General features: G+C 69.1%; 1 protein-coding gene across 5 annotated transcripts in view; it reads left to right on the plus strand.

Moving 5' to 3' along the window:
* Nucleotides 1-225: 225 nt before the first annotated feature.
* The window catches only part of SYT7 (synaptotagmin 7), a 30,499-nt gene continuing 6,985 nt past the window's right edge, over nt 226-23,739 (plus strand). The window contains exons 1-7 of one of the 5 annotated variants that reach the window (XM_054828155.1): nt 226-521; nt 12,929-13,032; nt 15,224-15,303; nt 16,960-17,091; nt 17,686-17,901; nt 21,048-21,416; nt 23,338-23,463. In XM_054828155.1, coding sequence (XP_054684130.1) covers nt 491-521; nt 12,929-13,032; nt 15,224-15,303; nt 16,960-17,091; nt 17,686-17,901; nt 21,048-21,416; nt 23,338-23,463 — 1,058 coding nt within the window. In that variant the 5' untranslated portion in view covers nt 226-490. The remainder of the gene's footprint in view (nt 522-12,928; nt 13,033-15,223; nt 15,304-16,959; nt 17,092-17,685; nt 17,902-21,047; nt 21,417-23,337; nt 23,464-23,739) is intronic. The other 4 variants (XM_054828156.1, XM_054828157.1, XM_054828158.1 and 1 more) reach the window with 4 other exon arrangements.

The raw sequence follows: 23,739 nt of genomic DNA on the forward strand, positions 1-23,739 counted from the left end.
CGCGTGTGGCACCCCGCGCGTGTCCCCCTCCGTGGTCGTACCGGCGACCGGGCGTGTCCCCGTGTGTGGCCGTGCCGGGACCGATCCCCCCCCCGTGAGCGCAGCCCCGACGCCCCCCTCTCTCCCCCCCCTCACCCCCCCATCCCTCCCTCCCCCCCTCCCCGGCGGCTGCAGTTTCCTCTCCCGCCAGCAGCGAGCAGCAAGTGGATGCGCGATCGGGGCGCACACACACACACACGCACACACACGCACACACACGCGCGCACCCCGCCGGCAGGCAGGCAGGCAGGCAGGCAGGCAGGCAGCGGGCGGGCAGCACGGGCTCCGCGGGGCTGCCGGCCCCCGCCGCCGCATGCGGGTCCCCGCCGCCACCGCCCGCGGCCCCCGCGCCCGCCCCGCCGCCGCCCGCCGCCGCCGCCGTCTGATGTAGCCGCGGCCCCGCCGAGCCGGGCAGCAGCCGCCGCCCCGCCGCTCCCCGCCGCCCGCCACCATGTACCTGCACCCGGAGGCTGCCAGCGCAGGTGAGCCCGCCGTGCGCAGCGCCGAGCACCGGGGAGCCGGGGCGGGACACACGCACACACGCACACACACACACACACACGCACACGCACACCCGGGGCTCGGCGCCGCCGCCCGCTGCATCCTGCCCGGCCCCGCCGGAGGGACCGGTCCGCACCGGCCGCCCCCTCCCCGCGCCATCCGCCGCTGCCCGGGTCCCCCCTCGCCTCCCCGGCTGCGGCTCTGCCGGAGTGGCCGGTCGGGAGTTCCGGTAGTTTGGGGAGAAAGTCACCGCCGCCGCTTTCAAATAAGTCACCGCCCTGCAGAGCTGCTGGAGCCCGGGCGGCCCCGGACCCCCGACCGGGAACACCGCAGCCCGCGGGGTCAGCAACCCCCTCCCGGGGCAGCAGCCGGACCCGGGCAAGCCCCAGCCCCCCCCCGGTGAGCCCCCAGCCCCGCTGGGTGCCGGCACCTGGACAAGCATCCAGTGGGCAGCGCATCACCCCCCTCCTCATCGCTCCCCCCCCTCCATCCTTCTGGGGGTCCCCCAACCCTGGACCCCAGCACCGTCCCGCTGCGCCTCCGCCTGCCGGGGTGGGCGACTGGGGAAGGGGCTTTGGCCGGTGCGGTTTTGCTGAGCTCATCCTCTGAAGGCATCGGTCGGCCCCGTACCGAGGAATCTGGGACGCTGCCGGGGAGGTTTTTGGGCGTGCAGCTGCCCGGTGAGGTCTGCCCAAGCTGCCGGCAGCCGGTGCGGAGGGGAAAGGGATGCTGCCGGTGCGACGCGGTTCACCGGGGCCTGGCAGCCCTCGCTCGCGGTGTCCCGGGGCCCAGGGAGCGGCCACCGGCGGGCAGAAGGACAGCGTGTCCTGCGGTGGCGTGGGGACGTGCCGGTGGGGACGCGGGGGAGCACCGATGCGGGGAGAGCGGGTGCTGCCGGTATCGCTGGGGCGAGCTGCAGGCGCTCGGCAAAGCCAGGCCTGTGGGAGCCGGCAGGTTGGGGCAGCGCTGGGGACCGCGACACGCCGTCACCTGCCACGGGTGACAGCGTCAGTGCTGCCCGGGAGTTGGCAGCTCCAGACAAGCCACCTTCGAGGTGAAGTTTCCGCCTGCCCGGAGGCTGAGCGCTCCCTCCCACTGCAGTCCGGGAGCAGCTCGGTCCCGTGCCGCCCCGTCCCCATCACCCCACGGGGATGCCCTGCGAGCAGGGGAGCGTGGCACGGCACCGCCGACCGCTTGGCCCAAGGTCACCCGGCGGGTCGGTGGCAGAGCGGGGACGCCAACCTGTCTCTGCCGGCAGCAGCGCAGCGGGGCTGCCCTTGCCTCCCGCTGCCCAAGGTTTGCACCCCACGTTATTTCCCCTCCGAACTTCCCAGCTGCCCCCGGTTTGCCCCCTTGGTCCCACCGGACATCCCCGTTGGCGCTCGGTGGGCCACGGACAGCTGCCTGTGCCACTGCCGGCGCTGCTCGGCAGGCTGCAAGGTTAAAAGGCAGAGCCTGAGCTACTGGGGTTTGGGGGGGCAGACCCCCTCTCCCCCCTCCCCAAGCCCCGTGGTCCCCGGCTGCTGGGTCTCCCATCACGTGGGAGTTTTCCCACGTCACTGGCCGTGGCTGTGCCGTGGTGCCTGGGACCGTGGGGTGCCGTGGTGGGGCCGGGGGTGTGTACACCCGTGCCAGCAGGTCTCGGCCGGTGCTGGGACACCGTCTGCTAAATTCACCGTTTCCCCCTGCCCCTGCTTTTCCTCCTGTGCCGCCGCTCGGCCGCGGTGCCACGCGGGCGCCGGGTCTGTCCCCTGCCGAAGGAGCCTGGGAGGGTGCTGGCAGCTCCCACCCCCGCTGGATTCGGCAAGAGCCGGGCGGTTGCCACGCCACATCCCTGGGTGAAGCAACGCTCGTGCCCCCACGAACCCCTGCCCAGCTCCTTCAGCCGGAGGCGGCACCGGCCTCGTCCCCCCGCTCTGTGTCATCGTGCGGGGGGCAGCAGCCGCAGCCCCCGGCGCTGACGGCGTTTCATGGGCGAGGGCGGGGGAAGATGCCGTATGGGGAAATTTGGGAAACTTTGCCGCCGTCTGTGCCGTGCTTTGGGGGTCAAGGTGGAGCTCAGAGGCGATGCTGGGGGTGGGAGGTCCAGGTCTGGGGTGGGAGATGCCTGAGGGAGCCTGGCCTTGGCTGGCGAGAGGTGTTGGAAATTGGGACTGGGCTGAGGCGCTTCCCGAAGCAGCTCCCTCCGGCTGGGCGGCTTTGCTGGGGGGCCGCGGGGGGCCGCGCTGCTGGCAGGGCCATCGCCTGCGCTACCCGTGTCCCGTGACGTGTCGGGAGAGCCGTGGCCGAGAGTGAAGCAGAGATTGGGTTTGAAGACAAAGGTGTCCTCTGTGCCACAGGGACGGATGTCCCCCGGGCCACCCACGCCGGCTGCGGGGACACCGGGCAGCTCCCTCCTCCCTGCTTCAATGCGAGACCCCCCCCCTCCCCGCCATCCCCATCCCCGCTGCCGGCACCAGCTACCCCTTCTCCGGGGAGGCGATTGCACCCCAACTGCTTCATCTTCCCAGTGCATCGAGCAGGTACTGGGGGGCCCTGGGCACCCCTGCCCCACATCCCCATCCTCCCCGGGCTCCGTCCCTCCTGGCCGGCCAGAGCACGCTGAGCAGAGCCGCGCCGCGGCGGCCCCGATGGAGGTGGTGAATCAATAACCAGGCAGCTGCCTGTTTTCCCCCAGCGCTGTCTCAGGGCGGGCGATGGAGAGGTCTGCGCGCTGGCGCGGCGAGAGCCGGGGGCTGTGGGAGCAGGTCCCCCGGGCTGGGACAAAAGCCGAGAGCCGGATTCAAAATGAGCTTGAAATACCCCGAGGAGCAAAGCGGGGGCCGGGCGGGAGGCCGGGGTGTGCGGGGAGCGGCTGGGAGGATGGGGGGGGGAAACGCGACAGCCGGGGAAGGCAGACAAAGAGCGGCGGGCTGGCAGGCGGCTGGCAGCGCGCGGGCTGGCTGGCCTCGCTGGGAGCCAGGCACCTGCTGCAGCCACGCGTCCCGCACGGTGCAGGCACGGAGCTGGCAGCTCCAGTGCCCCCCCTCCGGCACCACCATCCTGCTCGGGGTTGGGGTTCATCTCCCTGCCAGCCCCCCAGCCCCTCTGCTGTGCCGGGAGCGGGCTCAAGCGGGGGGGGATGCTCCTGCTTGCACCTTGGAGCATCCCCCGCAGCCTCACCCTGTCCCTTCGTCCCCCAGCGCTCACGCCCCCCCCCATGGCAGCTCCATCCCGTCCCTCGTGGCACTGGGGTGTCCGTGCAGGTGCTGAGCCCCCCCACCCCAACCCGGGGTCTCTCTCACCCTCTCCCTCCGAGGGGTCCTGCTTATTCTTGCTTTCTCCCTACCACCTCCAAGCCGTTCAGCCTCCCCGTGCCCCGGGGGGGGGACGACCCACGCTCAGATGCGTGACACGCATGTCCCACAGCCCCACGCGTGCCTGGGGGACAGCAAAGACAGGGCTGGGGGCTGCAGCCAGGCAGGGGGTCCGGCTGGGAGGTCTGCCTGATCCCCCCCCCTCCACGCCAAGGAGCAGGAGAGGAGCTGGAGGCGGCTTTCCATCGCCTGATCTCGCGGCTTTTCAGCCTGCCGGGGAAGGGCGGGGGAGCGGGGAATGAAGACAGATGCAGATAATATCGCTGCCACCCCCCGGCCCCTGGGGGCTCAGCTACAATATCTATTATAGATGGATTCAGCAGGGGAAGGGTTTTCGAAGAGCCGCCGGCAGGGCCGACGCACAGGGACTGTGTGCAAAGGCAGAGTGGCAGCAAAAGCGTCGAGCGGGGGCCGAGTGGGGGACCGGGCTCCCCGGGCTGCGACTGGGGGACTGGGATGCGTGCATGGGTCCAGGGTGGGCTCGGGGGACGGCGGGTCGGGCCGTGCCAAGCGATGGGTCCTGCATCCCTGTGGATGCCAGCCCGGCCGCGGTGCGGGGGTGCTCTGTACCTACCGGCGAGCTCGGGGTGCCCTGCGAGCACCCCATCCCTGCCTGTCGTTCCCCGGGCAGCTCCTGCTGCAGGAGGGAGAGGGTCACCTTGGGGGGAGTTAATGAGGTTTGAAAGGGAAGCGACCGATCGCGCTGACGGAGATGGAGCCGGGGCGGCGGCAGCGGAGGGACAGCACAGCGCAGCAGCCCTTCTCCCTGCCCTCCCGAGTGGGGGACGCTGTGGGGACAGCCCCGAGGATGCACTTTGGGGGTGCTCCGGGCACCCCTGAAACAAGGTGCCACGGCGATTCCGCTCCAGCTGGGTCTGTGGGACGCTGGTGGCTGCGGGGGGGGCAATGGGTGACTGTCGCCGCTCCCCCGTGGGTGGCCGTCCCCACTCCCCCAGGGTCTCAGCGTGTGTCGCTGGAGGATGCAGCCCAGGGACCAGGGTCCGCAGGAGCATTTTCACCAGTTCCACGTCCCCCAGGCACCTGCCCACACCTCTGTGTCCCCAGTCCTCCATCTGGGGCCTTCCTCAGCCCTTTATTCCCCTCCTCTGCCTCCTCTCTCCTCCTCTCCGAGCTGCTTTTCTCCATCTTCCCCTGTGCTCTCCGCCGGCCCTCCTCTTCCTTCCCCAGCACCGCCAGCCCCCCGCTTTGGGGACTGTGGCCGATGCCGAGCATTCCCCCGGCACCGAGTCCTCTTTGGGGTTCCCGTCCCCACGGTGGCCCTCCTGGCCACAGAGCTCGGCGTCAATGTGGGTGCCGGGTGACAGTGGCTGCGGGGGGGTCAGGGAGCTGGGGAAGCACGGGGGGGGGGCTGGGTACGGCGTGCGGAGCTTGCTCGCTCCTGTTCCCCGGGAGCCTCTGGCTTTCTGCCTCCCTCTTTTCCGCTGTCACCCGAAGTGCCCGGGAATGATGGAGGGCCCTGGGACGAGAGGCTAAGTGGTGGTGGCGGCGCGGCGGCGTGAGAGCTGGCAGTGCCGCCCGGCGTGAGAGCCCAGCCTGCTCCTCCGTGCCTGCCGCCGCCGCCGCGAGAGGTTTCTGCGCCCCAGTGAGGTGGGGTCGGGGTTGCTGCTGGGGTGGGGGGCGATGCCCGGGGGCTGCGGGGGACGGGCACGGCCAGGACCGTGGGGCTCGTGTTTTGGGGCAGGGATGAGCTGGAGCAGGGGCTGAGCAGAAGCCAGCCCCGCCGGGGAACGGGGGGCATCGCGAGGCTGTCGGGAGCTGGGTTTGAAATGGGGAGGGCGACGGATGGAAACCCCGTGGGACTCGGACGTGGGGGCACAAAGTCCTCAGGGGCTCAGGGGGTCCGGGCGCTCCTCGGGAGGAGAGATGCGGTGGGGACCACTAGGCAGAGAAACCACACGCCTCTCCGGAAATCCTCGGCCAAAAATAGCCCGGCACCGGGAGAAGGAGCGCCTTCACTTGCCAAATTCTCCCTCCACCGTGAGTTCCTGCTTGCTGCCGCCCCGGGGTGGGGGGGAACGGGTGGCAGCCCCGAGCGGTGCGGGGGGCTCGCCCGAGGATGCCGCGGGGTCCCGCTCTGCCCCGCGGGGCCGGTGGCGGCCGCGTGTGCTCGTCGCCTGGGGCCTTGCGGCTTCGCTGAGCGGCACGTGAACATGTCGTGCATGCAGCCTGCGCGCCGGCTGCATACCGGAGCAGGGCAGAGGCACGGCTGCGGCGCACCGGCAGCCGCCGACGTCCTGGGAGAGCGCGGGCAGGGGGGATGCTGGCGGGCAGCACTGCCCGGCTGGGGGCTCGGCGGGGCGCTGGGTGCCCTGAGCATCCTCTCCCCGTGAGCGGGCTGATTCGGGGGCAGGTGCTGAGAGCAGCCGCAGGGTGCTGGGAGCCCTGGCTCGCCTCTCCCTGGGGAATCGTGGGCTGAGCCCGTCCCGGTGGCCACGGCCCACGGCAGGAGGGTGAACCCTGCCGCGCTGGTGCACCCACCGCCGCGGTGCCCGCCGGCCTCGGGGAGGGCTGTGTGGCTGATGCACAACCCCGGTGCCGTAGCCGAACCGGGAGCGGGGGAGAGGTGCCCGCACAGGGTGCTGCGCGCTGGGTGCCTGGCACCAGCCGGGGGTCCCCGGCGGAGGAGGGAGCACCGTCCCGGTGAGGGTCTGTGAGTCCGGAGGCAAAGCCCCCGGGGCAGGCAGCTCGGCGTGTGGGAGGCAGAGATGGACAGATTGACAGCTCCGGGGGACGGACAGATGGCTGGATGGAGAAGCAGATGTGTACGAGGGATGGATGGATGGAGAGATTGATGGATGTGTTGGAGAGGGGGACGCACGGATAGACAGACAGATGCACAGATGGAGAACAGACGCCCGTTCCCTTCCCTCTCGCCCCGGGCACGCCTGGGGTGCTGAGCTGCGGCGCTGCACTGGTCCTCTCCCCTGAGGCCAGGACCCCGCTGGGGCAGCGGGACGGCTGCTGGGCTCCCGACGTCCCCCGCCGAGAAGCTCACGCCCACGCAGCCCCCGACAGCCCCGGGACGGCGGCACCGCCGGACCCCGTCGTCTCGGCCCTCCGGCTTGTCAGCTCTGACCTCGTGGCACACCGAGCCTGGCTCAAAGCAGCCCCAAAACGCCCGGCGCGTTGTTTCCAGGGATGGTTCCCCCTCATCATCCCTCCCTCGGAGGTTTCGCATCCTGGCAGCCCCCCCCCAACGCCCGGCTGCTGTCCCTCTGCCTGCGCCGAGGGCACGGGTTTCGCCCGGCTGCTCTGTCCGCTGGGCAGCCCCGCCACGGTCCTGCCCCGCTCCCACCCGCATTGCGTTCGGGATCCTGCACAGGAGCGAAAGCTGCAAATTCACAGCTTTTCAGCTGCAACCTAAAAATAAGAGGTTTGGGAAATATCTAGCAAATGAGTGGGAGGATGAGAAGAGGAGGAATTAACGGCCTGGCGCCAGGCAAACAGCATCTGGGAAGCCCCGGCGTGGCAAGGCGGCCGCTTTGCTCCTCGCCCCGCCGGCCCTCCGCCACGGCACAGCCATCCCGTGGCGCAAGGGGATGCTCTGATGCCATGCGGGGCAGGATCGGGCCCCCTCCCGTCACCCGCTCTGCAGCATTACCCCATCCCCTCCCCAGCGCCGTCATCCCCGTTCGGGCTCGGCGTCACGTCCCACCCCGGCTCCGCGGCTCATGGCGATGGCTCGCGGCAAAACGTGGTGGTGGGGAAGTGCCGCTCGCTTGGCACCTTCTCCCGCTCCCCCCCCCTCCCCGGGCGCGCACGCGTTTCCGCTGCCGGTTTGGCGAGGCGGCGAGCGGCGCGGGTTGGCACGCTGGGCACCCGCTCGGCGGCGGCGGCGGCGGCAGGCGTCTTGGCACGCGGAGAAGTTTCTCTGCGTGGAGCTGTGGCGTGCCGGCTGCGGGGAGAGGCTTTGATCGCCGCTTCCAGAGAGCTCAGCGGGCGGCTGGGACCGGGGTGGGGGGGAGCTCCACGCAGCTTTGATTTCTCCCCCCGGGGTACTTTGCATCCATGGGTCTCGCCGCCGGGCCGGGGCGGGTGGGAGGATGCTCGGGGAGACGGGGCTGCAGTACCGAGCAGCTGCAGGGGAGATGCCGTGCCTGCTCCAAGCTGCGTATTTTCAGCTCTGCACCCAAAAATATGGCCCTGAGAGCCTGGCCGGGGCCGTCCTCGCTGGGCCACCTGCGGAGAGGTCGGCCAAAGCCCCGGTGCCAGCAGATGCCATCAGCTTGAGCCCACCGCTCGTCCAAAGCCCTCGGCCGCTTGCCGCTCCGTGGAAGAGATGCGCAGCCTCTCTGTCCTGCCTTTCGCTTGGGAGAGCAGCCGGGAGCTGAAACCTCACCCGCGTGCCCCTCGTGGGTGCTTTGCCCTCCCAGCGCTGCTGCGTGCTGGGGCGGGAAGTGCTGCTCCGGGGCCGTGGGCTTCGGTGCGGGGCCACGGTGGGGAGTTGGGGGCGATGAGGGAGCTGTCGGTCAAGTCTGAGTGCCGGGACGGGCACAGGGAGATGGGGGGGGGCGATTGGGGTGGGGAAGGGGGCGTAGCTGCCCTTGAGCGTGAGGGTCCCGCTGTGCCGGACTCGAGTGGTGTCTGTCCTGGAGAGCTGAGTGTGCACAGGGCCACCGGGCTGCACACAGCAACCGAGACGTGCAAAACCACCGAGACGCAAAGCCACCGAGATGTGCACAGCCATCGAGATGCGCGAAGCCACCGCAACGCGTGGGGCCACCGAGATGCCCAAAGCCACTGAGATGTCCAAAGCCACCGAGATGAACAGGGCCACCGAAGTGCAGAAAGCCACCGAGACGAGGACCGAGGCCAGGGAGGAGCGGAGAGCGGGCTGGGGCACCGCAGGGTGTCTGCAGGCTGAGCTGCCTGTGCAGGGGCGCCCGGCTCTGCCACGCCACCGGCACCCACCGCCACCCCGGCACGGGGGGTCACCTCCCCGTGCATCGCCGGTGCCGGCGCTCAGCCTCACGTCGAATCCGTTGGCATCAGCAGTTCTCGCTGCAAGCGCCTTGCCTCCGCCGGGCCGATCTTACAGGATCTTGGGCTTACACGCTGCTTAAAGCAGAATAATCCCTCTTGGATATCTGCGCCTCTCGCTTGTGCTCGGGTCGGGTTTTGAAGTGTTTTTTTCACAGCCACAAAGGCCGGAGCAAGCTCGTGCTCCGGAGGCAGCTAATCCCGCGTCTGCAGGAGCGGCGGCACGCTGCCATCGCTGCCGCCGGCCCCCCTCACCCAGGCACCCGGGGGGCTGCGGGCACGGAGGCGGGGGTGCCCCCCGCTTGGCCGAGCGCATGGGTCCTCCGTGGCGAGGTGCACGCCGGCAGGAGGGTGTCTGGCGTGGGGACCCTCTCCCCCCCCCTGCCATGGGGACCCTCTCCAGCGGCGCTGCCGCTCACACGGTGCCACGCGAATCCCACGCTGAAGAGCCGCTTTGCTAACGAGGCAGGTAATCCCCTCATCAATAACCGGCTGTAAAAGTGGAATTTTATCCCATCAAGCGGCATTGAATACTGATGAAAGAGCCGCGGGGCTCTGCCGTCCTGCCGCCCCCTTCCTTCCCCCAGCCTCCGCGGCCATCCCCTGCTCCGCCAGCGGGCGCGAGGGGACGGGGAGACCCAAACCCCGGTGCCCCCATGGCGCTTCAAGCCCTTTACGTCCTCCAAGGGCGGACGCGGGGGCTGCGGCACGCGGAGCAGCCCCTCGCTGTGCTCGTGGGATGAGGCAGCACCAGCGAAGGGCGGGTGTGATTTGGGGGGGACACATGCAGCTGCAGGGACTCCAGGGCAGGGGTGTTGACCCCCCCAAAGCGTGGGGCTGAGGTCCCCCCGCCACCGTCTTGCACGTTCCCGGCTGTATCCGCGCCGGCAGCCCAAAGAGATTTATGGCGAGCGGCGGGGAAGGAGGGGGCAGAGGCGGCGATAAACAAGCGTCGCGTTTGTCACCCGCTCTCAGGGCTGCGTCCCTGTGCACGCCGCGGCCACGCAGCTCCCCACATCCCCTCCGGCCTCTCGGTGTCCCCGTGCCCAGGGCCACCCTCCCCATGGCACCCCCCTGCCAAGCATCCCAACCGGGGAGCCGATGCTGCCAGCGCCGGGACCCCACGCAGCGCCCTGCGGCAGGGACCCAAGGCTGGGGACAAGCCAGGAACTCCACTCAGCTCAGCTTCTCTAATTAACCAGTGCTAATTGCCTGGAAAACGAGTCATTTCAATCACGCAGAGGGAGGTAGCAGCCCGGGGGCCAGCATCTCTCCCCCAGCCCTGGGGACAAGCACGGGGAATTCGGGCAGGGGCAGGTACCGGGCGTGGGAACCGGCACGCGCCAACGTCCCTCTCCGACCCCTCGGTGACAGCGTCCGGACACCGCGCTGGATTTTTTTTCTTCCTAAGCAGGATAATCCCTCCTTTGTGCCACGCCGGCACCTCTGCAGGCAGCGCGCATCCCTTCCCCTCGCCTTCTCCCCTTTGATTTCCCTCTCGCCGGATTACACCGAGGATGAACTTGACCCCGCGAGGACCGAAGCATCTCTTGAAGCCCGCAGGGGTTACGGCAGGGGTCACTCTCACCGCGGTCGTTAACGTGTCTCTCGCGCGGCAGCCAGGCAGAGCACCCCGCTTTTGGCATGGCACGGTGTCCCCAAGCAGGCATCAGGGCTGCGGGGAGCACTGGGGTGGGGGGTGGGGGGGTGAGCCGGTGTTTTGGGGGGGCAGAGGAGGGCTCACCCCGATTCCTAGCCCCGCCAGCCTGCCCGGTTAGCCCCCGTGCCGAACTTGAACTGGTCGGGGGGGTCCCGCACCGCTGAGAGCTGGGCATCCCAAGGGGGGGGTGCCCCAGCCCTCCCCGCTGGCGCGGCTGCTTTACATCCCCCCGGCAGCTTATCGAGCTGGGGTTTATAAATGTTTGAAATTAAGGGCTGGTCCCAAATTCCCTCCTAGGCAACAGTTGCTAAGCGAGTTTTATACACAGGCTCCTCGTGACCGAGGAGCGATGGAGGGGCCCCCCTCGCTGGGTTGGGATGGAGGGAGCACGTGTGCCGGCTGGCTCTGCGGCTGGCGGGGGGCTGCCCGTGGCCCTGGAGCCGGGACCCCCCGGCCCTGTCCCCCGAAACCTCCCGAAACGACTTCGCCGCCCTCCTGCCCCCTCCATCCTGCCCTGGCAGGGGCTCAGCGCCGGCCGTGCGGCTGCCTAAGGGGTTTTTATAAAACTCCCCTTTATTGCCACCGTCCCCTTTGCTTCTCTTTTTCATTCCGCCGGAGGCCGCGGAGCTGCCGGTGCTGCGGCCGCTTCAGCACCCGTCTGCACGCCGGGGCGGGAACGGGGTGCCAGCGGCACCGGGGACCCCACCGCGTGCCGGGGGGATGCCAGAGCCCCGATGCGGCCGCCCAGGCCGCTCTGACTCATCCCAGCCTCCGAGCCGCTGGCAAATTTCATTACAATAACAAGGTCTGCGGGCGAATTAATTATTAACGATTATTGTTTAATATTTATACTGCAGTACAGCTACAGGCGGGTTGCTCCGGCCTCGCCGCTTCCCACCGCCGGCTGTGGCACGAACGACGGCCCGTCCCGCTCCTGGGGCGCAGAGCTGGCTGCGGGGTCCCCGCAGGGATGCCATGGTGGGGGGTCCTGCCGGGGGACAGGGCTGGGCCGGGCTGGGGGGTCCCACTGGACCCCCCCAAGGCACCTCGGGTCCGTAGTCATCCTCCCGCCGCGCCAGGACCATCACGCTTGCTGGCAGCGTGGCCGTGAGCTCGGCGGCTGTGCCGGGGGCTGCCGGATGCCGGGGACACGCCGTGCCGGTGGGGGGGTCGCGGGGGGAGGCAGGGCGGGTCCCTCGGGGGCTGGCGAAGGGTTTTCCTGCCCACGGGGCTGCTTGGGTGTGGGGTGGGAGCAGGGTGGGTGGGAGATGCCCGCCTGGCCCTGTGACCATCCCCGGTGCTCACGGGGGGTGATGCTGGAGCAGCAAAGGGGTCCACCCCCAATTTTAGGGTCCCCAAGGTTGTCCCCGTGGCCAGGCTGGGGGGGGAACAGAGGAGCTCGCTGCCCGACCCCTCCCCAGCGGCCCCTGCCATGCGCCTGCGCTGCCGTTTGGGGTGAATCTGTGGGGGTTTGGCTGGCCCAAAGAGGGAACCCCGACGGTGGGGGGGGCTGCGGGGTGGCGATGAAAGGGCACGGATCCGGCGAGGAAACTGGGGATGGTTTGTCTGGAAGGGGTGGGGAAGGGGAAGGGGAAGGGGAAGAGGTGGGGAAGCTGTAAGGACGGGGCTGGTGAAGGGACAGGCATTAGAAAGGCAAGGGGGAAGGGGAAGAGGAAAGGGGAAGGGGAAGAGGGAAAGGGGAAGAGGAAAGGGGAAGGGAAAGAAGAAAGGGGAAGGGAAAGAAGAAAGGGGAAGAGGAAAGGGGAAGAGAGAAAGGGGAAGAGGAAAGGGGAAGAGGGAAAGGGGAAGAGGAAAGGGGAAGAGGGAAAGGGGAAGAGAAAGGGGAAGGGGAAGAGAAAGGGGAAGGGGAAGAGGAAAGAGGAAGGGGAAGAGATGGGCAAGGGGGAGGGTTGGCGATTAGGAGGGGGAAGGGGAAGGGGAAGGGGAAAGGGAAGGGGAAGCAACACAAAACAACAGCCGCTGTACCGAGACGGCGTGGCGGGAGCCGCAGGAGGCACGCGGTGATGCTGCGACCTTTGCCGGACACGCCGGCGCTCCCGCGGTGCCGACAGAGATTAAAGCCGTTGCTCTGCCCCAGCCTGAGCTCCCGGGGGGCTGTGGGGGCCAGGGCATCCCGCCGGCAGCCCAGGGCCAGCAGAAGGGGCCGGCGGGGCGGGGGGGCCACCGTGCCGGGGTGTTTCGTGTGATGGGGTTGGAGCCTGTTAGCTGGACCACGTCCCCCTCTTTGCTCGCCCTGTCCTTGCCCAGCTCTCCCCGGGTGCTGTGGGCAGGGTGCTGGGGTGCTGCCCACGCCAGGGACACCCCCGGGCACGGGGCTGACCCCCCCCTCTCCTCCCTGTCCCCTCCGCAGGGGCTCCCTCCCGCGACGTCCTCCTCGTCTCAGCCATCATCACCGTCAGCCTTAGCGTCACCATCGTCCTCTGCGGGATCTGCCAGTGGTGCCAGCGCAAACTGGTAAGTGTCCCCGTGACCGATGGGTGCCCGGGGTGGGGAGTGGGCACGGGACACCCCTCCCGTCCCGGGGTCCTGGGGTGCGCTGGGACGTGGGTCCCGGCCTCTGTCTGCCCCTGCGTGATGGCTGGGGTGGGGGTCCCGCAGGGTGGGGGGCAGCGCCTGGTGCGCGGCTGGGCAGCGAGGCTGCCGGCAGGCAGAGCCAGTTGCTGAGAGCGGTTTGCGGCGGGTGCCGGCTGCAGCTTTTATTTTGCTCTTTAGGAGATGCGATAATTAAATGTTTGGGCGAAACCGTTTGTGCGGCATAAAGGGAAGTTTCCAAATACATATATATATATATATTTGCGATGAGCGGTAACGATCTGGCCCTTGTCCTGCTGGGCACGCTCCTGCCTGGAAGAGCCCCGTGGGAAGGCGGCCAGCCCATCCCCGGCAGCGCCGGGTGCCATGAGCCGGCCCCGCCACCCGCTGTGCCCCCCACCCCAGCACCCCCGGGGCACCCGGCTTCCCTCCCCGAGCCCCACTGCAGCGGGAGGGCCTTTGGCTTGGGACAGCACTCCCTCCTGCCCTGCGTCCTTCCTCCTCCTCCTCCTCCTCCTCATCCCGGAGCAGCGCGACACCGGGATCCGGCCATGTGCTCAGCCACGTTTCCTTCGCCATCAGATTCAAATCTGGGTCAAGTGCTGCGATGGCGGCGGCTCTTCCCGGGAGGGAGATGCCCACCCCGGCCGTGCCGGCGGCTCCCCCCGAGCTCCCCCAGAAGGGAAGAGGGGGTCCGGCGGGGACGAGGCAGCGTGGGGGCCGTGGGAACCACCGCGGTGTGCGGGGAGGGGAGGCGGGCGTGAAGGGGCTTCCAAAGCCCAGGGATGGGCAAGCTGGAGAGGGAGGTGGCGAGGGTTAAGCGCCGGGGAGGAGAAGGGGTGGTTGTGCTGAAGGACGAAGCTGGCAGAGGAACAAACAAGTACAAATTGGCCGGGAAGGCGTTCGGGCTGCGGATGAAAAGGCACGTCCCGGCCGGCCCTCCGCAGCGCACGGGGCTGGAACGGCTGCGCGGGAACCACGGCCAAACCCGCTGGAGCGGCCGCCGGGCTGGCTAGTGCCGGGCTGGCTAGTGCCGGGGGAGCACGGGCCAGCAGCCGCTGCTGCCGTGTCCCCACGAGCCCTGTGCCGTGGCCAGCTGGGGACATGGCTGAGCACCGGGCTCAGGGCTGACTCCATCCAGCCCACGGGCACCCAAGGGTGTCGGGCATCCCAGCAGCTCCCGGCAGGATTAGCCCACAGGCACCCAAGGGTGTCGGGCATCCCAGCAGCTCCCAGCAGGATTAGCCCGTGCCTGTCCAAGGACACCCGTGCTGAGGGTGCAGGGAGTCCTTTGAGGCAGCACTGCCAAGGAGACGGCTCCGTGCGGAGGTGATGAAGCTGGGGAGAAGGAGAAGGGAGAAATACTCCCTGTTCCACGGGCAGGCTGCCTGCAAGGGCTGGCTCCCGCAGGACACGTGCTCCCAGGTCCAGGGCCGCCGGGGTGGGGGGGCTGCTCCGCAACCCCAGCCTGCTCCGGCAGCTGCTCCCCACCACCTCAGTCTCCCCGCACCTGCGTGGAGCAGCCTCCGCTCCTAATTGTTCACTAATTGGCATTAATTGCACTCTTGTCCGCCCTGGATCTGAGCAGCGCGCTGAACCTGCCGTCGGAAATCAGAGTGAAGTGCCCTGATTACGAGTCCCAGTTAGGAGCGAGCGCCTGCTTCATTATCGTGTGGCAGCTCTTCCCTTTTGGTGGGGAAGGTAAACTCAATTAATTCAGGTTCAATTAATCCTAAAATTACCCGCTCCTCCCCCGGTGAGGCCGCGGAAGGGTACGGAGGCGGCGGGCTGCTGCTCTGTCCTTGGGGCGATGCAGGACCCTCCAGCCCCTTGGGGACGGTGCCCGGGAGCCAGGGTGGCCAGGCCAGCGTCACCCCGGAGCCTTTGCCGGCTCTGGGGGATGAAGCGTCGGGAGTTTTGGTGCCGGGCTCGGTGGGATGGAGCCCGGCGACTGGGAGGCTGTAAGGGAAAAGGGCAAAATCCAGGTGAAACCCTGCAGCTGATGGAGGTGCAGCCCCGGCAGCTCCCATCCCTGTCCTCTGCCACGACACTCTGCGGTGCGGTGGGGGTCTCCCTGCCACCCCCTGACCCCCCTCTCCTCTCCTCTCCGCAGGGTAAGCGTTACAAGACTTCCCTGGAGACTGTGGGAACTCCGGACTCCAGCCGAGGCCGCAGTGAAAAGAAAACCATCAAGTAGGTGCCAGGCTCGGGGGGAGAGGGGCAGGGGGCTGCGGCGCTGGGAACCTCTCTGCCCACGGGTCCGGCACAGCCGCAGCCGGCTCAGCACCCTGCCCTCTGCCACACGCCATCCCCCGGTCGTGGGTGTCGGGGCGGGGGGGATCAGTGCCACCCCCTCCCCCGGCAGCAGAGAGGTCCCTCCTTGGGGACAGAGGTGGCCGTCCCGCTGCTCCCATCGAGGAGGGGCGGTTTGGCAGAGCGAGTTTGGCAGCGGCTGCTTTGCCTGGCTCTGTCCCGGGGGCGGCGAGGGCAGCCGCGGAGACCAAGCGATGGGTGGTCCCCACCGTCGTGCCGAAACATCGCCGATGCCCGCTCCTCCTGCCTGCGGGATGGGATGGTCCCGGGAGGCCGGGAGGGCTGGTGGGTCTCTCCAGCACCCTTGGGTGCCCACCAAGCTGCGGGGATGACCGGACAGAGCCGTGGGGACCTCAGCATGGGTGTCCCCAGGGACGCAGAGCCCGAGCCCTGCTTTGCCGACGGAGCCGGCCCTGGCTCCGCTGCTGGCACGACTGGCACGGCTCTGCAGACCACGGGCTTCGGGGACGCGGTGGGGAAAGGAGAGCAGAGCCGGGGCGCGAACCTGCCGTCTCACCGCGCTGGGTAGGGAGTGAGGTGGGGGTGTCGGCAGCCGGGGGGCTCTCCTGGGCACCCGAGCTCCAGTTCTGCCCCCCCGCACCCCCTGGCACCCCGCAGGGCTCTTGGGACCACCAGGAGGGAAACAGCCCCTGCCTGGAATAAGGCTGTGGCAAACCTCCCCCCGGGGCTGGCCCGGCCTCCTGCCCGGGCTGGTTTTGGGGTGCAGGCGTCCGGTGCTACCTCGGGCACCCCTCCGCCTGGGCACATCAGCTGGGACTGCAGGGGGAGGCACGTCCCCTCCCCGCGGCGTGGCACACACGGCTCTCCCTCCCCAGCTCCCGCAGGGTCCGTGCAGCTGGGCTCAACCCGGAGCATCGATGAGGGGCGCGAGGGCCGGGCACCGGCGGCTTTTCCAGTCCCCCAGCGCCGGCGGGGAGCTGCTCGGCTCCACAGCCCCTGGCACACAGCTCGGGCCGGGCAGCGGGGCGCTGCGGGTGGCTCGGCAGAGCCAGGAGGTTCGGGCTCCGTGCCGGCAGCGGGCTGGTTCGGCAGGAGGGGACCCGGGGTGTGTGGGGGGGGTCTCCAACACGCAGCAGCGTCACGGTTAACCAAGCAGCGGTGCGCTTCCAGGACCCGGCTGCTGAGGCGGCGAGGACGCACGGGCACGCGTGCCGAGGACGCGCAGACACGTGTGCCAGCAACGCACAGACACGCGTGCCGAGGACGCAACGCCGGCACCGCGCTCGCCGGTGCCTCTTTAACCCCGCACCATCCTTCTCTCCTTCCCAGCCGGCGGAGCCGCCCGCTCCTGTCTCTCCGCAGCTCTGCCCCGCTCCATCCGTCCGTCCGTCTGTCCGTGCGTGTGTATGTGTGTGTGTCGGTGTCCGAGGGGTGGGCGGCCGCGCGCCCCGTCTCTCTCCGCAGGATCCCGGCACTCCGGGGGTGGAGGGCTGCTTTTCCTTCCCTCTCACAGGAATTCAGCTTCTCTCTCTTGTATTTCCCTTTTCTTTCTCCCCTGGTCTCCGGCCGCTGTAGCGATCTAGACAGAGACTTTTGGAATAACAATGACAACACAGTGCAGCAGAAATGGAGCTCCTACCCTCCCAAGGAGTTTATACTAAACATTTCACCTTACGCCCCGTACGGTGATCCGCGGCTTTCCCTCAAGTGAGTCTCTCCTTACCGGGTTTGCTCCGTGTAGTGAGTATCTGGGCAGCACCCACTCGCCTTCCTCCTCCTCCTCCTCCTCCTCCTCCCGGGTTCCCCGCACGCCACCCCATGGGCAGCCCCATGGAGACGAGCAACCCCTCCTTCCCGCTCCCCCCGGGGGCAGCCGGGGCTGCGGCAGGTCCCCCCCCCCCCAACACCTCGCGGCGGCGCAGGACGGGGTTGCGCGTTGGGGGCACCCCCTCGGCGCGGGGACGGGTCCCCCCCGGGGCTGGGCTGCCGGCGAGCGGGACCCCCGCCCCTCGCCCTCCTCCCCTCTTTATTTCGGATGGTTTTGCCGAGGCCCCTGCGCACCCTCTCCCCCCCGGCCAGGACCCCTTTTCTTTTGCAGTGCTGATGTCTCTCTCTCTCTCTCTGTCTGTCTGTCCGTCTCTTGTCCGTCTGTCCCCCTCCGGCTCTCTCCCCCTCCCCTCGTAACCCCCCCACCCCTATCAAACGGCTCCCTCCCCTCCCCCCCATCCGTCTGTCCGTCCGTCTGTCCGTCCGGCTCCCTCCGTGTCTGTCTGGGGGGGTCCGGCCGCCGGCCCGGCCCAGTGGCTCTCTGTTATCAGGGGCCAAGCTGACGGCATCGGCCGCCGCGGGGTTGGCGGGGGAGCGCGACGGCCGCCCCGGGGAGAAGCAGCGGCTCGGCGAGGACGGCATGAGGAGCAGCGTCTCTGCCCACAGCGAGCCCGGCGCGGGGAAGGTGGCGCGAGGCCGCTGGCACACGGTGCAGAGCCACTTGGCCGCAGGGAAGCTCAGCCTGTCCAAGTGAGTGAGCACACACGGTCCGGCACGGCACCCCGGCATGGACCCCCCCCGCCGCCGCCAGCGTGCCCGAGCGCCCGCTCCCCTCTGCGGGCTGCGCTTGGACGAGGGTGGGGGGGGCATCGAGAGATTCCCCCGGCCCACCGTGCCGAGGGAGGCGAGGAGCTGCCCAGGTCCCTGGCGGTGTTTCGGCAGCGTTTTGGCTCGGGGGGCAGCGGAGGAGGGGGCTGCAGGGCTCAAGCCCCAGCCGGGCAGGAGGAGCGCCTTTGGGTGCTGTCCCCGGCACGTTTCCATCGCCGAGGGTGCCTTTGCCCGATGCCAGCGGGAAGCGGCTCAGCGTTGCCGGTGAGGCTCCCCGGGGCGGGGGGCACCGTCGTGGCGATTGCCCAAAGGCGGGAGCTGCTCTCCCGTGTCCCCGTCCCCGGGATGCGGCCGTCGGGGATGGCACGCGGCATCGCCGGCCTCTTCCCTCCGCGGCGCTTCCCTGACCCACGGCGCGGCCGTGAGACGCGGCGCCGGCACCTCGCTTGTGACTCCACCACCCGATGCCGGGGGGGAGTTGGGGAAAGCCAGCGGTTGATCAGATTTAGGGGAAAACCTGAGCTTCGGCACGCTCTGCGGGGCTCCTGGCCCGGGCAGGCTGGGTGGGGGTCTCGGCAAGACCCTCCGCTGCTGGCAGTGACCGTAGCTCTGCTTGGGGAGATGGCGGTGATTTCTCTGGCTGTGGGCTCCGTCCTACATTTCTGGTCTCTGCTCTGGTTCCCCGTGCCGGGACGCAGCAGCCACCGATTGCGCGGCAGCCCGAGCGCCGTGCTGCTGGTTGAACAGCCGGTGGGTCCCGGCAGCGGCCCCGGCACCTTCGGAGAGGTCGGTGGCATTGGCAAAGGTGCTCCCCGGGGCTGGCGTGCCTCATCCCCGCCGCTTCTTCCAGCCTTGTCGGTGGGGAGAAAACCTTTTCGAAAGAGAAAGATCAGTCCTGCCGCCTTGGGCAAATCCCAAATGCCTCCTGGAACCCCAAAGATTGGTGTGTGTCCCCCCAGTTTGGAGCCGCGGCCGCCCGTTTGGCGCGATGCTGGTGTGCTCCGGCTCGGCTGCTGGGAGGCGAGAGGGAGAGGCGAGGAAGAGGGGGGAGCTGCGCAGCCTTCAGCCATACCCAGTCTCGGCGGCGAAACGAAACCCACTGGGAACCCGCGCTCCTCCGTCGGGACGTGCGAAGGCTGGCTAAGAAAAGGCGTCGCACAGCTGCCGCGCCGAGAGCCGTGGACACGCGCCCGCGCGCCGCTCGGCACCTCCGCTCCCGCTGACTCACAGCCGGGCTGCGGCGGTGGCCGTGCCGTGCCGGTTGGGGCAGCGCCAGCGCGGGGCCGGGCTCTGCTGGCCTGGCTGGTAGCTCTGGAGCCCGGAGGGGCTGGGAGCCGGACAGCCGGATGACGGATGGATGGATGGATGGATGGATGGATGGATGGATGGACGGACGGCTGCCGCAGCAGCGCGCTGGGCTGGTCCAGGCGGCAGGGGCAGAGGAAGCCGTCGGTGAAGCATCCTGCCTTTCAGCATCTTTTTTTGCGCGGAGCTTTTGGGTTCAGGGGTGTTCACGAGGGCCATGCCGGGGTTCCGGCTGCCGTACCCCTCCCCTGGTACCAGGGGTACCGTGGGCAGGTACAGGCAGGGTGTGCGGGCAGGGCGTGCTGCCGCCTGGCACGGTGCTGGCAGGAGCTCGCGCCTCCAGCTGGCGCTGGGCCGAGAGGAGCCAGATTTAGTTTCCTGTGACTGAGAGGTTGTAAATTGAACTAATTTAGGATTTGATAGGAAAGCGAAAGGAGGTCGGCGGCAGGCGCGGGGGGGGTGTGCAGCGCCCGGGCAGTGCCCCGTGTGCCTTCGGCCCCGGCCATGGGGCTGGATGCGTCCCAGCTCTCCGCTCCTCTCAACTTCCCTCCTTCCTCTCTCTCTTTCTCTCACCTTTCGCTCTTTCTTCACCTCTATTTTTTTTTTTTTTAAGCTATTTATCCTTTCCCTCTCCCTCTCTATCCCCTGCTGCTGGCAATGCACGACGGCACAGCTTCACCACGCGGTTTCAGCCGGCAGCCCGGCCGGTCCCAGGCAGCGCAGGGACCGGGGTAAGGTCATCGGCTGCTGCTGAAGGCGATTCCCCGGTGGTCCGGGGGGGTGCCCTGACCTTGTGCATCGAGGACCCCTGAGGGCTTTTACCAGGCTGGCTGGACCCCCCGGTCTCGTGGCCGCGAGCTTTGCAGGCTGCCGTGGGCGTCAGCGCCGTGCCCAGGACTTCTGCCCGGCTGCATGGGCCGTGCCACGCATGTGCTGCCGCCCCGGCGCGGGGCCGGCTGCATGGCCAGCGACAGGCACCGCCGCTTCCCCCGCCGGCCTCTTGCCTGCTCTTCCCTCCCCGCCGGCCAGACGAAGGCTGCCTGCCCAGGGCCAAGCTTCTCCCCGCTCCCCATCCCGCCGGGGCCGTGTCCCCGTCACCTCCCACGCCGTGAGCGGGGGGGGGCTGGGAGCGCGGCCGGATTCCCGGGGTCCCTGTCCGCTGCCAGCCTGGCTTGGCCCTGGGGACGCCCGGCTTGCTGGCGTGCCACGGCCGCGGGGGGGACTCAGCCCCTCCATCGCTACGGGACCCCCCCAGCCGGCATGGTCCCCCAAGACGGGGGATGCTGAGACTCAGCGGCGAGGGTGCCGGCGGCTGGGTGCTGGGCTGGGAGGGACGGGGACGGGGACGGGGCGGGCTGGCTGGCAGCACGTGAGCGGGCGCCACGGGATTCGCCTTCATGCAGCAGCCTAATTAGCTCACAGACGAGGTCGGCCGGTGCGCTGGGAAGGTGCCGGCTGCGCGGCAGCCCCAGGAGCGGGAGGGCACCCAGCCGGCCAGGCACCGCGGTGCCGCGGCTGAGCCCCCTTGGCAGCCCGGGACGGCGCCCGGGCGAGATGGCGGCGGCGCGAGAGCCCCGTGCTGCTGGCGAGGCCGAGCCGCGGCCGAGAGGCAGAGGAACCGGTCGCTGCATCCGCTGGCCCCTGCCGGAGCGCTCCCTGCGCTGGGGCATCTTCTCTCTAACTCTCTTCTTTTCCTTCCTCCAATTTTGCCCCTTCACCTTCTTCTCCTTTCTCTCCTCTCCTCTGCCCTTCCTCTCCCTAAGTTTCGAGGACTCCACCTTGTCCACAGCCACTACCCTTGAGTATATCCCCACCTCAGCAGGCGACCCCAAATGCCAGAGGCCCCGCACGCTCATGCGCCAGCAAAGTCTGCAGCAGCCCCTCAGCCAGCACCAGCGCGCCAACCACAGCCAGCCCACCACCAGCCAGAGCCTGGGCCACCTCCAGGCCCACAGCGGCTCCTCCGCCGGCGCCGCCAACCCCCGGGGCTCCCGTGGCGGCCAGGCGCGCCAGGGCATCGCCGCCGGCTCCAAGCATCGGACGGCTGGCGGTCGGAGCCGCTCCAATCCCGGCAGCTGGGACCACGTGGTGGGGCAAATCCGCAACCGCGGCTTGGACATGAAGTCCTTCCTGTAAGTGTGCGCTCTGCTCTCTCCATCGCTCTCCATCGCTCTCTCCATCATCACTCTCCATCGCCCTCTCCATCGCTCTCTCCATCGCTCTCTCCATCGCTTTCTCCTCTGCCCTCTCCTTCGCTCACCCCAGTGCGGCCGCTCAGCTGGGACCATCCTGGGGAAATGCTGCCCACGGCCGATGGGAAGAGCGGGGTCCCCTCCAGCCCCGTCTCGGGGCACAGGGGTGGCTCGCCCAGCCTGGGGGTTCAGGGGAGGGTCTCACGCGCTCCCCCCAACTTGCTTTGCCCCATGGCTTTGCTGCGGATCACCCACCACATCACTGGGTCCTCAGGTCCCCTTCGGTCCCCAGGGAGCGCAGGGATGTTCCAGCCCATGGGACGGCCACCGGCGTTGTCCCCAGGGAGTGACATTGCCCCAACGAGGTGGGGGGGGGGGGTGGGCAGCCGTGCCGGCGGTAGCTGCCGTGCGGGGGTGACCGTCTGTTCGGCCCCGATATCGCTGCCGGTCAGGCTGCCTTCCGCCCGGGCTGGGAGCCGCAGCGGCAGCCTTGCTTGGAGCTGCCGGAGCCGCGTGATCTTTAATCTGGCTTAACCCTATCTCCTGTGTCAGCGCTGGCTTTCAAACCTCAAACGCCGAGGACTAATCTGAGTCCCGCACTGCCGCCGTATCTCGGCACATGACGTTGTCGCTCCCCCGCAGAGCCGGTGTGTCGTCGTGTGCGTGTCCCCCCCCCGCCACCTCCATCCTGCCCGGGGTCCTCCCGCTCCCCGCCAGCCTCCGTTTGCCCCCCGGCACCCCGTGAGAGGGGATGCTCGGGTCCCGGCTGCGCCTCCCGCAAGCTGGTTGTGTTTGGGGGGGGATGGACACGACACAGGTCTGATCCTGCCCTTGCGTGAGTCAGCACAGCACCTTCTGCATCGGGGTTAGGTGGGAAGGGTCCCAGGAGATCCGAGTTCAGCTGCCCGCCCCGTTCCTGCCTGCGCAGGCAGCCCTGCAGAGAGGGTTGAACCTTCCTTGGGGCAGGCAGAGACACCTCGGGGTCGCTGCCCACAGCCCTGTCTGGGGGTCCCCTCCCCACCGGCCATCAACCCCCCCCCTCCCCGCTCAGCACCAGCCGGTCAGTGCCCCTCTCGGCTCTGCCTGCCCAGCGCCGTGCCGGCTCTGCCCTCTCCTGCCGAGAGGTTCCTCGCCAGCTCCATTTACCGGCTTCCTGATGCCGAGATGCGGCTCATTAGCCATCCCGAGGGTCACGTTCCTCCCTGTTTACCCAGCATCGGCGCTGGTTCCAGCCTTAATTGGGGGGGGGGGGAGAGCAGCTGCAGAGCCGAGATGTGCCGAGCCAGCGTGCCGTTTCCCCGCGGAGGAGCCGCTGCCATTTACCACCGCCGCTTTCCAAAGCCATTAACTTTGCTTTTGCTCTTTATTCTGTTTACCCTCCCGCCTGCCTCCCCGGCGCCACGGCGTAAATGCGGTTACGGGCCCCGGGGAGGCTTGCGCCGACGGCGCCGGAGGGGGGCAAAGAGCCTTGGCCGTGGCACCGCCATCTCCTCCTCCAGGGAAGGACGCTGGGACCTCGCTCCCTTCGCGCTGTCCCTCGTCCTCAGCCCCTCCGGGCGCCTTCCTCCCCCCCTCGGCAGGACCTCGGCATCCTCCCTGCTCGGACCGCCGGAGGAGAGGGATGGCGGCGGTACCCACGTGTGCCGGGCTCACCGAAACCGGGCGCCTTTCTCCCCACAGCCCTCTGCGCCCATCCTGGACATCGTCTCCTGCGCAGGGGCCGGCGGGCAGAGTCGGGGGGGGTCCCCTCGCCGTCGTGGGGACCGCAGGGTGCCGTCACTCCTGCCGGTTCCCTGCCTGATGCTGTGTTCTCCTCTCTCTTTCTCTCTCTCTCCCGCCGCCTGCGGGGCCGCCTGGGCAGGGAAGGCCGGATGGTGGTGTTATCCCTGGTTTTGGGACTCTCAGAGCAAGATGACTTTGCCAATATCCCTGACCTGCAACCCGCTGGGACGCAGCCGAACCAGCCGAACGCTCAGGGGGACAAGAGGTATGAGCGAGGACGAGGGCAGTCCCCGCAGGAGGAGGAGACCAGGGCCTCACCCAGGGTGGAGGAGGAGGAGGAGGAGGAGGCTGGCCTCGTGGAGCGCGAAGGTTGGAGCGGCACAGGGTGGCCCAGCGGGCACGGTGACATCTGCGGCTCTCTCCTGCCGGCACCCGCGGTTCTGCCTCCGGAGCAGCAGCACTGAGAGGACTCCCGTCCCTTCCTCCTCCCTCCCTGCCCTCCCTCTCCTGCCATCCCCGGCTGCCGGACCCCCCCCCCGCC

Source organism: Grus americana, chromosome 5, assembly GCF_028858705.1.
Source record: "Grus americana isolate bGruAme1 chromosome 5, bGruAme1.mat, whole genome shotgun sequence".
NCBI lineage: Eukaryota > Metazoa > Chordata > Aves > Gruiformes > Gruidae > Grus > Grus americana.